Source organism: Chanodichthys erythropterus, chromosome 16 (assembly GCF_024489055.1).
Source record: "Chanodichthys erythropterus isolate Z2021 chromosome 16, ASM2448905v1, whole genome shotgun sequence".
Taxonomy (NCBI): Eukaryota; Metazoa; Chordata; class Actinopteri; order Cypriniformes; family Xenocyprididae; genus Chanodichthys; species Chanodichthys erythropterus.
This window is the reverse complement of record NC_090236.1, coordinates 324,548-338,030: the sequence shown is the minus strand read 5'-3', so window position 1 is coordinate 338,030 and position 13,483 is coordinate 324,548. Positions and strand designations below refer to the sequence as shown.

At 34.2% G+C, this 13,483-nt stretch overlaps 1 protein-coding gene across 1 annotated transcript in view; it reads left to right on the top strand.

The window, feature by feature from the left end:
• The window catches only part of mep1bb (meprin A subunit beta b), a 49,829-nt gene that overhangs the window by 16,229 nt on the left and 20,117 nt on the right, over positions 1-13,483 (top strand). Inside the window, exon 10 of the mRNA XM_067362187.1 lies at positions 12,621-12,836. Coding sequence (XP_067218288.1) covers positions 12,621-12,836 — 216 coding nt within the window. The remainder of the gene's footprint in view (positions 1-12,620; positions 12,837-13,483) is intronic.

The window sequence follows — 13,483 nt, the reverse complement described above, 5'->3', positions numbered from 1 at the left end:
TCGCTGAAAACTAAAACGTAGTATTCAGGCACAGTAAAATGTTATCAGAAAAGGTTTCTGAAAACCATGTAAAACATTATGCTTTAAAATGTAAAAATATGAAACAAGGTTTTGAGGTTAAACAATGCAATCAAGGGTTGTTTTATTAAAACTCTTTTCATATATACATTTGAAGGGTGTTTTCCCCCCACAAACAACATTACAAATGTTAAAAACAACAACAACAAAAGCCAAAACAAAAAGTTTTTTCACATGATGTTAAACAATCTCAAAAGAGGTCAAAAGTGCTTCTAAAACAACGTCTCCAACATGCTGTAACGCAAAGTTAAAATGTTGCGTAGTCCAAAGAGAAAAACAGTGTTATACCGGACGAAAAGATGCACGAGAGAGAGAGAGAGAGAGAGAGAGAGAGAGAGGTCATAATTTCCCCACGCCCCAGGGTTTAATAGGCTTATATAGCTAAACTTAAACGTCCGCATACATGAAGTGAGAAAAAATATACAAATAAACATTAACATAACATAACACACAACAGTGGTTAAAATATGTCCAATAAGAAGTTTTCCCGTTTTTAACATTTAACAGTGGCTTAATCTGTCCCGTTTCAGACGTCATCACTCGCAAATGGCAGACATTTGTAAGAGGATTTTGTGTAAAGCGGCACGTACATCCAAAGGAAAGACATGGCCCACAACAAACACAATAGCCTAATGAAATATACAAAATAACATTTAAAAATATGATTTTTGTTAATTTTAGTTAATTTAGTTATATTTACTCTTAGATCTTTTCAAGCCTAATACTTTCAAGGCTCTCCCCCTCTACAACAACAACAACAACACACACACACACACACACACACACACACACACACACACACACAGTTGAACGTCTAAACTTTTACGACATCACGAGTGATTGTATCATGCTGTTAGATAACGAGAAAGGATATCTGGTCGGGACGTAGAATCAGTAACGCATGGATATTAGCTCTTCAAAGACTGTAAAACATCTAAGGATGTTTCGGGGTATTTTACAACAGCTCTGGTGAATCTGGAAGAGTCTGACATTGTGAACTTTGTTTGGCTTTGTAAACCTAAGGATTAATACAGGTCGATTACGACATTTTTTTCCAAGTCATCTCAATGGCAAAATGTGTCCCAATCACCCCTGAATTCATATTGCGTAGGTTTTCTCTACAAGAAATTGATGAAAACAGTAACATTACTGTAACTTTTAGTTTATCAAGTACTGTTATTTTACTGAAACAAGACAAAAAGAATGTTTCATTTACCCCCAACAGTTATTTTTCCCAGTTAGCCATAGGCCTATAGTTATTCCTTTTATTTTTCAGACCTAAAATGTTGATCACTACAGGCATAGTTCAAACATGCAATGCTCAAGAAAGCTCATTTTGGTGTAATCTTTGTGAGCTCTCACCCAGAACACAAAACTTTGTATTGGGTGTTCTAGACAAAAGCTTCATACTAACAGAAAATATTATGTAAGTTAAACTGTGAGTGTACTTTAATGTTATACAATATTTTCAATACGAATATTATGGTTTCATGTTGCTTTAAAGATTTTTGCTTGTTATTTGCTAATACTTTTTCATCTAACACTTCAACATCCAGCCCAAGATGTACAGTATGAGCTAAGGATCTTAAAAGGCTGTTAATCTTAAAAGGCTAAGGCTGTTAAAAGGCATTCCACACTCTGGTAAAACCATTAGTTCAAATTTTAAAAAAATTGTGTTTGCACAAAACTAAATTCAAGAGATGAGTTTACTACAAAAGTGTGTATAAGGCATATAGGACGGCACACATTAAAGAGATGTATGAGCTAAGGATCTTATTTGGCCACAAATAAACAGGTAATGGGATGTTTAAAGTGACACAATATACAGTTAGATATTCTCCTACTTCATATGTCTGCAAATAGTTGTGCCAAAATCTTTGAAAAGTGCCAATTAGCTATAAATAATACAGAAATCCTCTCTCCTGGTCTATTGCGAAAGTTTGGTGATTTGTAAATGAAATTTTTCCCCCCACTAATCGCTGATGTTGTTTACATTTTGTTTCTTTGTTTTATTTATTATTTATTTATTTATCTATTTTTTAACATTTGTACAGTTTGTAAAGACTGCTCTCTAAGCATGGTCAAACATGTTCACAGGAGTTCATGAAAACATAAATACAGCATAAAGAGAATTAAATGACAGCCTTTCTACATGACACTGCTTAAGACTAAACAGATGACATTTCTTTTAGGTCATCTTTCTGGTATGTCTTCGATGTGGGATCACAAGACACGACGCCCCAACAACAAAAACAAGTGAGTCTTGCTGTTTTTCTGTTACCTAATATAACTATTACGCTTCAGGTTTTTCTACTATTACACTTAAAGCTGAGCATTTCACTGTTCTTCTGTGTATGTCTCTAAACAACCGTTAAGTAAATTAATTACAGTTGAAAAGTAGTCATTTTAGGTAAAAGGTGGGATGATTCATGACTTTTAGGTGCCTGTCTATTAGGTCTGATCCACAAAACAGATGGTGTGCTTTATGTCTTAATAATTTGTTCTTCTTTTTATGAAAGCATGCTTTGAGATAACTTATATGTGAAACATGCTCAGTCACATTCAGTCACTCTGAATTCTAGTTTATATTAATTGAACGTTGTTATTCCCCAACATGTTTAACAATGTTAGTGTTCTCTTCCTCATCAAAGTTCCCACAAGTCACAAAGTTCTAGTAGTACTGAATCTGAAACCATCCCAAATTTTAGCATGTAACAGTCTGGAGACATTTGTGTTTTTATGATTCTTTGATTTTTGTTTGCATTTCTCCTGAAACTTACTGTTTTAGAAATTGTTTACCAACTTTTAACATCAACATTCTCAACGTATTGCGTGTGATTGTAAGGTTTTGTGAGTCTGTTTTCCTTACACTTTTGGCTGGAAAAACAACAACTATGTTTATTTGCTGTAATGCTAGTGAGCTCAAGGTGTTCATAAATAGATTTTTTGGGGCAGTACTAGGGCTGCACGATTAATCGCATGCTATTCTCACGCGCATTTCGTCAGTAAAGCCGGTTCCCTGATTACCGCTAAATCTCCATCACCTGCTTTCAAATGAAGCGGCATTTAATAGACAGAGCCGTAGTTCAATGAAAAGCCACGCAATATCGCGTTCATATCGCAGATGAATCGCCTGCGATAATGAACGCGATATTGCGTGGCTTGTCTGTGAACTACGGCTCTGTCTATTAAATGCCGCTTCATTTGAAAGCAGGTGATGGCGATTTAGCGGTAATCAGGGAACCGGCTTTACTGACGAAATGCGCGTGAGAATAACATGCGATTAATCGTGCAGCCCTAGGCAGTACGTGTATACAGAATGTAGCAAAAGAATCTTTGAAATATTTTATTTTGTAAAACACCTGCGTAGCGAATGGTACCTTTAAAATCATCGTTTTATTATTAATATCATTAAGTTCTTTGTCATGATTATTATTTTTGCTTTTATTTTTACCTCCTAAAGAATCAGGTTTGCAAGTTGTGTAATACCCTTTTTATGAACTCATGACCACAAAAGAATGAGTTAAGTGATTCAATCTTTTATTTCAACAATATACTGATGAATAGATACATACATTGAAATAATAAAGAAAATGATTAAAAAAAAAAAAAAAAAAAAAAAAAAAGCATTAAATACAAACAGTAAAACAATAATAATGACATTACCGTTTGTCTAACCAAAAAAGAAAATCTCTGCAGGCTATCATGTTTTGTTCTAGCTGACTAGAGTTTCAACTATTTCACCAATGTCAGTTTTCTCATTTGTTGAAAACATACGTCAGTTACACTTGTACACATACAGAGAACCTCTAACTTTGAACTTGTTGCTATATTCAGACATCACATCCAGAACTTATAATTAAAACTTCTAATACTTACACAGACTGACTCTTTGCTGTTAATAATACACAAACTTGTTACATGACTGATTGTATCAGGCCATGAATTTTTCAGGGTTCTTACAATATCCATTTCATTTTTGAGATTTGTTACAGGTTTGGTATCCTCCGCACAATCGTTATACAAATCAAATGATCTTAGATCATAGATCTTCATCAGAACTCTCCATCACACTCCATTTCAGAAATCTGCCGCGTTGAAGATAGACTTTTCAGAACTCAACTTTGTGCACAATATAAACTTTGTCTCCTATTCGATGCTGAATGATTTTAATAGTTCCTGGAATCTCCTGTGAGCAAGTCCTTAAACAATTGTCCAGGCCTTGTTGTGCATTAATGCTTTGAAGTTGTGGTTTATAGGTCAGACCCCCTGAAGTAGTATTAGTCGAAGAATCGCAGTTTGTGTCAGTCTCAGACAATCCATGTAACAAACAGATAAATTTCCTTCAACTTTTAATCAACGATATGTAGCAGTAGCACAGGAGTCCACTCCGTCAACCTGGTATTGCACTGAATGGTTAAGTCAACTTGGTAAAGAGAGCAACTGAGCTCTGTGTATCTTTGTGGGTTATCAGGACACCTGATTGGGGTAAACCTTTCCTCAATGGAGGGTGGTGTAAAGGGGGTCGTCAAGCCATAAACAACTTTATAGAATTAAGGCACGCCACAATGAAACAGGGATGTCTATTAATTACACCAAAAGATTCAGTTAGCATAATTTGATTAAAAATTACAAGAAAAAAAAATAATGCATGGGTGAATTGTTTACATTAAGATACATAACATGAATTTAGAAAGAAGATAGGATATATTTTATTTTGTGTAGGCTTTAAGCAATTTTTTCCAAATATTAACATGGTAAAGTTCCGTTACAGACCTTTAGCTAATTAAAAATATATTGAGTAAAATTAAAACTTCAACCATGCATTATTTTTTTTTCTTGTAATTTTTAATCAAATTATGCTAACTGAATCTTTTGGTGTAATTAATAGACATCCCTGTTTTACCTAAAATTTACCATTTACCATTTACCATTTACCATTTTACCTAAAATGACTACTTTTCAACTGTAATTAATTTACTTAACGGTTGTTTAGAGACATACACAGAAGAACAGTGAAATGCTCAGCTTTAAGTGTAATAGTAGAAAAACCTGAAGCGTAATAGTTATATTAGGTAACAGAAAAACAGCAAGACTCACTTGTTTTTGTTGTTGGGGCGTCGTGTCTTGTGATCCCACATCGAAGACATACCAGAAAGATGACCTAAAAGAAATGTCATCTGTTTAGTCTTAAGCAGTGTCATGTAGAAAGGCTGTCATTTAATTCTCTTTATGCTGTATTTATGTTTTCATGAACTCCTGTGAACATGTTTGACCATGCTTAGAGAGCAGTCTTTACAAACTGTACAAATGTTAAAAAATAGATAAATAAATAAATAATAAATAAAACAAAGAAACAAAATGTAAACAACATCAGCGATTAGTGGGGGGAAAAATTTCATTTACAAATCACCAAACTTTCGCAATAGACCAGGAGAGAGGATTTCTGTATTATTTATAGCTAATTGGCACTTTTCAAAGATTTTGGCACAACTATTTGCAGACATATGAAGTAGGAGAATATCTAACTGTATATTGTGTCACTTTAAACATCCCATTACCTGTTTATTTGTGGCCAAATAAGATCCTTAGCTCATACATCTCTTTAATGTGTGCCGTCCTATATGCCTTATACACACTTTTGTAGTAAACTCATCTCTTGAATTTAGTTTTGTGCAAACACAATTTTTTTAAAATTTGAACTAATGGTTTTACCAGAGTGTGGAATGCCTTTTAACAGCCTTAGCCTTTTAAGATTAACAGCCTTTTAAGATCCTTAGCTCATACTGTACATCTTGGGCTGGATGTTGAAGTGTTAGATGAAAAAGTATTAGCAAATAACAAGCAAAAATCTTTAAAGCAACATGAAACCATAATATTCGTATTGAAAATATTGTATAACATTAAAGTACACTCACAGTTTAACTTACATAATATTTTCTGTTAGTATGAAGCTTTTGTCTAGAACACCCAATACAAAGTTTTGTGTTCTGGGTGAGAGCTCACAAAGATTACACCAAAATGAGCTTTCTTGAGCATTGCATGTTTGAACTATGCCTGTAGTGATCAACATTTTAGGTCTGAAAAATAAAAGGAATAACTATAGGCCTATGGCTAACTGGGAAAAATAACTGTTGGGGGTAAATGAAACATTCTTTTTGTCTTGTTTCAGTAAAATAACAGTACTTGATAAACTAAAAGTTACAGTAATGTTACTGTTTTCATCAATTTCTTGTAGAGAAAACCTACGCAATATGAATTCAGGGGTGATTGGGACACATTTTGCCATTGAGATGACTTGGAAAAAAATGTCGTAATCGACCTGTATTAATCCTTAGGTTTACAAAGCCAAACAAAGTTCACAATGTCAGACTCTTCCAGATTCACCAGAGCTGTTGTAAAATACCCCGAAACATCCTTAGATGTTTTACAGTCTTTGAAGAGCTAATATCCATGCGTTACTGATTCTACGTCCCGACCAGATATCCTTTCTCGTTATCTAACAGCATGATACAATCACTCGTGATGTCGTAAAAGATTAGACGTTCAACTGTGTGTGTGTGTGTGTGTGTGTGTGTGTGTGTGTGTGTGTTGTTGTTGTTGTTGTAGAGGGGGAGAGCCTTGAAAGTATTAGGCTTGAAAAGATCTAAGAGTAAATATAACTAAATTAACTAAAATTAACAAAAATCATATTTTTAAATGTTATTTTGTATATTTCATTAGGCTATTGTGTTTGTTGTGGGCCATGTCTTTCCTTTGGATGTACGTGCCGCTTTACACAAAATCCTCTTACAAATGTCTGCCATTTGCGAGTGATGACGTCTGAAACGGGACAGATTAAGCCACTGTTAAATGTTAAAAACGGGAAAACTTCTTATTGGACATATTTTAACCACTGTTGTGTGTTATGTTATGTTAATGTTTATTTGTATATTTTTTCTCACTTCATGTATGCGGACGTTTAAGTTTAGCTATATAAGCCTATTAAACCCTGGGGCGTGGGGAAATTATGACCTCTCTCTCTCTCTCTCTCTCTCTCTCTCTCTCTCTCGTGCATCTTTTCGTCCGGTATAACACTGTTTTTCTCTTTGGACTACGCAACATTTTAACTTTGCGTTACAGCATGTTGGAGACGTTGTTTTAGAAGCACTTTTGACCTCTTTTGAGATTGTTTAACATCATGTGAAAAAACTTTTTGTTTTGGCTTTTGTTGTTGTTGTTTTTAACATTTGTAATGTTGTTTGTGGGGGGAAAACACCCTTCAAATGTATATATGAAAAGAGTTTTAATAAAACAACCCTTGATTGCATTGTTTAACCTCAAAACCTTGTTTCATATTTTTACATTTTAAAGCATAATGTTTTACATGGTTTTCAGAAACCTTTTCTGATAACATTTTACTGTGCCTGAATACTACGTTTTAGTTTTCAGCGATCTGTATCACTTTAAAGTTGTATGTGAACGTGTTACATGTGTGTGTGAAAAAGTGTTTTGTGTTTTTAAAGTTTAAAGCACATAGTTTTCAATATACGTTACTCCAAAAACACATTCTCAAACGGTGAAACACATATAGCTAAATTCCCCCCCAGTGGGAGAGGATGCTATCTAAGAAAGAATAAATCAATAAGTTAATGGATAAAAAAAAATTGTTAAAACTTTATTCACAAACATTATTTTGTTGAATTATTTTACTACCATTTAAATATACACCTCTGCACATGTCTATCCTCCGGTGTTGGGGGGCGTGTTAGGGGCGGAGACTTGGGAGCGGCTTCACATGCCGATCTATTCTCATTCTACTTTTATCGCTGGTGAGTGAAGATGTGGAGCGGTGTAAGAGTTATTTTTGTTAAAAACTAAACAAATCCTTTGCAGCAAATTGCAGTGTTAAAATGTTTTGCTTGAAACTATTCATCTTTTTAACAACTGTTGCTTGATAGTTTTAATGCTAATGCACGTGTTTGATATTTTACCCTGTTATTTTTCTGTTATCTTGTGTGAAAGACATTCTCTAACTTGTTTTACATTTTTCTGATAATGCTTAAAAAGGTCTGGATAGGCCTTTGGGTTTTAACAGTATACATCATTTTAAAAGTTATTAAAGTTGTAGACCCTATGTGAAATGTTTGTTATTGTGAAAGAAGCTTTCTTCAAATGTATGTGAAAAACGTTCTCTAACTTGTTTTAAAAGTTCAAAGCACTTTTTCTGATAACGTTTTAAAATGTCTGACTTGTTTTTACCATTTTTAAAACTGTGTTTGGAAAACTTGTTTTACATTTTTAAATTATTGGACATTGACTTTAATGTTTTTCATGTGATGAAAAGGCTTTTTCTGACTTGTTTTACTTTTTTTCTGAAAATGTTTTAAATGTTTGAACATTGACTTTTTGGTTTTTAATGTAATTGAAATGCTTTCTCTAACTTGTTTTTACTTTTTCTGGTAACCTCTTTAAAATATATTTTAAGCTTTTGTGTTTGAAATGGTACACTTTATTTTTATGTTTTCAAAATAAAAACTGTACAAATGTATGTTTAAACAAAACTTTCTTTAATAAAAACATCCCTTGACTCCCTAATGTCTGTCACCCAATACATTCTTTTACATTTTAAAATTTCAAAGCATAATGTTTTACTATATATATATATATATATATATATATATATATATATATATATATATATATATATATATTATATATAAACACATTTGACCTTTTCTGATAACATTTTACTATGCCTGAATGCTAGCCTACGTTTTTTGTTTTTGACAAACCGCATCACTTTAAAGTCGCATGATGTGTTACATGTGTGTGAAAAAACTGTTTACCTCCCACGTTTCATGTTTTTAAATTTTAAAGCACATAGTTTTAAACAGTTTCAATATACTTTACTCCGTATATAAATTTCCCCCAGTGGGAGAGGTGGATGATGTTATCAAAGAGTGAATAAATCAATTAATGAACTCAAATTAATGAACAGTTAATGAACTAAAGAATGTTAAAACATCATTATTTATAAGCGTTATTTTATTTTATTACCATTTAAATGTGCATCTCTGCTCTCATCTATCCCTCCGGTGTTGGGGGGCGTGTTAGGGGCGGATGACATCGATGTTTGGAGGTGTGTTGGGGCGGAGACTTGGGACCGATTTCACAGGACGTTCTGACTTCATTCTGTATTTGACAACGAAGAGATAGGATGTCTTTCATGGTGCAGTGTAAGAATTATTTATTGCTAAAACATTAACAGTAAATTGCAGTGTTAGAAATGTTTTTGCTTTTTAAAAAAACATTTGTCTTTTAACAACTATTGTTTAATATACTTAATGCTAATGCGTTTGTTTGATACTTTTTGTTAAAATCTTGTGTTTAATTATTTAACTTACACATTCTATATTTTTATGGGGGTCATAAATCAATCATTTTTGACACATAGTACCCTATAACCCTCTCTAATATCTAATCAGACTTTCACAAACAGACTGATAAAACAAAAATAAAATCTTCTGATTTACCCCAAACATTTTTAACCTTCGCAAGAAATTTAGCTTTTGCTGCAATCTAGAACACAGACTGTTAATGTGGGAGGACCAACATAAAGAACTGTCTATATAAACACCCAAATATTTGTATGATGAAACCTGTTCAATAATATTTCCATGTATTATTACAGGGCTATGGTCTCCCACAGATCTGGGGTCGAAGATCATCTCAAGTCTTTTTTCCATTTAAAATCAAGAAATTATCATCACACCAACCAACAAACCTCAAAACTTCGTCAAAATACTGCAGAGGTGTGGTGTTCCTGTACAGTAAACTTAATATTGCTGTGTCATCTGAGAATTTAATTAAAAAGTTGTTATCCTGACATGACACACACTCATTAGTATATAACGTAAACAAGATGGGTGAACTAACACAACCCTGCGGGGCCCCTATATTAGTGTTTTTGACCTCTGAGTAAGAGTTGTTAATCCTGACCTGTTGTGTACGGTTTGTTAAAAAAGAATAAAACTACTTAATACAAAAGGGATTCACATTCAACTCTGTCACTTCCTAATCAATATGTTAGATTGGAGTGTATTAAATGCCGAACTAAAATCTATAAAAAGCAAACGTGCATATGCTTGAGTATCTTCTAAGTGTCTACTCACCATGTGAGTGATACAATTAATGGCATCCTCGGTGCCCCGTCTGGCCTTATAAGCGAACTGAAATGGATCAAGGGCTGATTTGACCTTATACTTTAAAACATTTACTACAATTTTTTCCAAAACATTTCATAACGTTTGATGTCAGAGCCACAGGTCTAAAATCACAGTTCTTGACTGGACCATTTTTCTTGGGAACTGGCATGATTATAGATTTTTTCCACAAGGAAGGGATGCTATGCAAATCTAAAGATCTTTGAAAGATAGGATAAAATGCTGAAGTAAGTTCATAAGCACAAGTCTTTAACAAGAAGGCAGAAATTCCATCCGGACCTGTAGATTTTTTTGTATATATACCTCTAAATAACGAACAAACTACATGTGGGGGTACCTCTAATCTCTGATCTGTATTACATATAATAGAATCCACATCAGCCATTTGCTCCAAGGGAGACTCAAACCTGAGAAAAAATTCACTCTTTGCTGATCGTTACTAGTTATTAACCTTTTCCGACTGGGTTCTATATTGGTTACTACTTTCATAGCATCCCATAATTTTCTGGAATCCCCTGAGTTAAAACTGTGTTTTATAATGTCTCTGTGTCTTTTTCTTGCCTCCTTCAACAGAGAATTTAATTCCTTTTGGTCCAATTTTAATTCAATATTATCATGATTGTTAAAAGCCAACTTCTTCCTATTTAGGCACTCCTTAACGTCCTTTGTTATATAACTTTTGTTATTAGGAAATACAGTTATAGTTTTCTTTTCAACAACTGTGTCCACACAAAAGTTAATGTAGTCCGTTATTGTCTCTGTGGCATCCTCAATGTCCAATGCATGAAACAGTTCCCAATCGGTGCAAGCAAAGCAGCCCTTTAAACTTTCAATGCTGTCTTCCGACCAAACAGAGTCGAGTCGAGGTTCGTGGAGTGAAGCCCTTGTGGATGGTGTAAACCAAACTTGGAGAGAAGCCCTTGTGGATAGCGTATGCCGAACCTGGAGTGAAGCCCTTTGTGGATTGTTTATTTTCGTTGTTGTGCGTTGCACAGTCCTTCTGTTGATATTCAATAAAGACTCAGTCAGCAGTTGTTCGTCGTCCCTGACCACTTCCTTCCCCACTACGAACTTAAATCTACTACAATATTGTTCATACCCCGGGAGTGTGCGGCCCAGTTCGCAGTGATTAAAATCACCAAGTATAAAAATAGGAGCTTCTGGAGTATGCTTTAGTTGATTATAAACACAATCAGTTATACAGCCAGCAGCTTTAACAGCATTCCCGCTAGGTGGAACATATGCTGCACAAATTATTATGTTACCAAATTCTCGCGGAAGATAAAAGGGTCTCAATGATAAACAGAGTAATTCCACGTCTGGATTGCACATTGACTCCAACACCATATATTGGCTGCACCATTCATCTCTGATGTAGACACAGACGCCACAGCCTCTTGTCTTCCCCGAAGTTTCATCCCTGTCTACTCGAACCAGAGAAAACCCATAACTGTAATGTTCTTACAGTTATGTTTGTTAGTTAATACACACCTGAACATGCAATACGCATGTGGATGGCATCCCATTTTTATATTATCTCAAACATATTCTCAAAATCATTTGCTAAATCTACTGGGAAATTAGTTCTGATGAGGACAGTGATGATGGCATAAAACATCTGCTCAAACTGAACCCTTCTAAGCTCCAAAAGGTAAAAAAAAATGCTTTATTTAATTCTCCTGTTTCCCAAATTTGTGTTCTTGTAGTTTTTCGTATTTATGAAACTGCACTTTGAAACTCGTTTTCAGGCATCTTATTCCGAGTTTAAAACTTGCAATTGCGAAGTCAGAGAAAAAAAATCAATCCATACCAAACAGGCCTTCTTCAGGGTGCAAAAAAAAAAAGAAGGGTTATTTAAATTACGTATATGTAAAATAATAATTGCACTTGTACTTAAGTACTATTGAAGCAGAAATCTTGTCAACATTATGCTTTTTACTCTTTTGTCCATTTTTACTAAATACACAGGCCAATCAAATCTCCCAACAAAACTTTTACAGTCAGTGACATACAGTGTAAACTGTGTAAACTTTGGACACAATTATAATCATTCGATCTTGTCAATAAACAACTCAAAAGTTTCACATAAAACATTTTCATGTACCAGGTTAACTAGATGGTTAAACAGGTTAATGTAAAACGTTTGAAAGTTACATTAATGAGACAATCTCTAAAATTCTAACATGCAGAAAACATTTTCAGTACAATTAAACACTCCTTTACTTTAACTACAAACACCTCTCATAATCACTCAACATTATCATTTTTGAAATGTAAAAGGCCTTGCAATTGTCAGTTCATATACTCTATAACCACTGACATCCATCTTGTTTTCAGGAAAGGGATATTTCATGCACTTTAGCACAGCAGTTGGGAGGCAGGGGGACAAGGCGCTGCTGGAGAGCAGGATTCTTTACCCCAAGCGAGGATTCCAGTGCCTGCAGTTCTTCCTCTACAACAACGGTCATGCTAGTGACCAGCTCAGGATCTGGACACGAGAGTTTGACACGGCAAACCCAAACGGAACCCTGCATCTCATTGAGCAGATTGAAGGTATAAAAAATGTTCTGCCTTGGATTTGTGAATATCATACGTTATTTTAAATGTGACAGTTTCTCTGCACCACACAGGTTTTATATTTATTTATTTATTTATTTTTGCATTAATCTAATTACACACCTTAGTATATTTACAATATAAGTTGACCTCAAATGTCAAAATGGTTACTACATAATAATAATAATGTTTATTTTAATACCTGTTACTGGTCTTCTTAGGAATGAATGATCAGTGAACGTAATTCTCATTGAAACAAAAAATGAAGCCCATATATAGACTAGACTGTTTCAGGACATCTGAATCTGCCATTGCAGGATGAAGATGATGAGAAGGAGGAAGAATGGCCTTAACTTTTGTAAGGTCACATTTGTTTGTTTTTTGTGAAATCAATATCATCTTTAAAAATATATCATTACTCTATCACAGCAGCAGAACTGAAAAACTATTGGTTTGGTAAAATGACACAAAACATCTAAGGGTAATGTATGTAACCCTGTTTCCTTGAGAAGGGAACGAGATGTTGCGTCATGGTGTTGATGCTATGGGAATGCATCCAGGTGTGACCAGTGTCTGAAGCACATGTAGAACATGGAAATCTTGATTGGCTGACAGCAATAGTATGGCATTAGATGGAGTGCCTG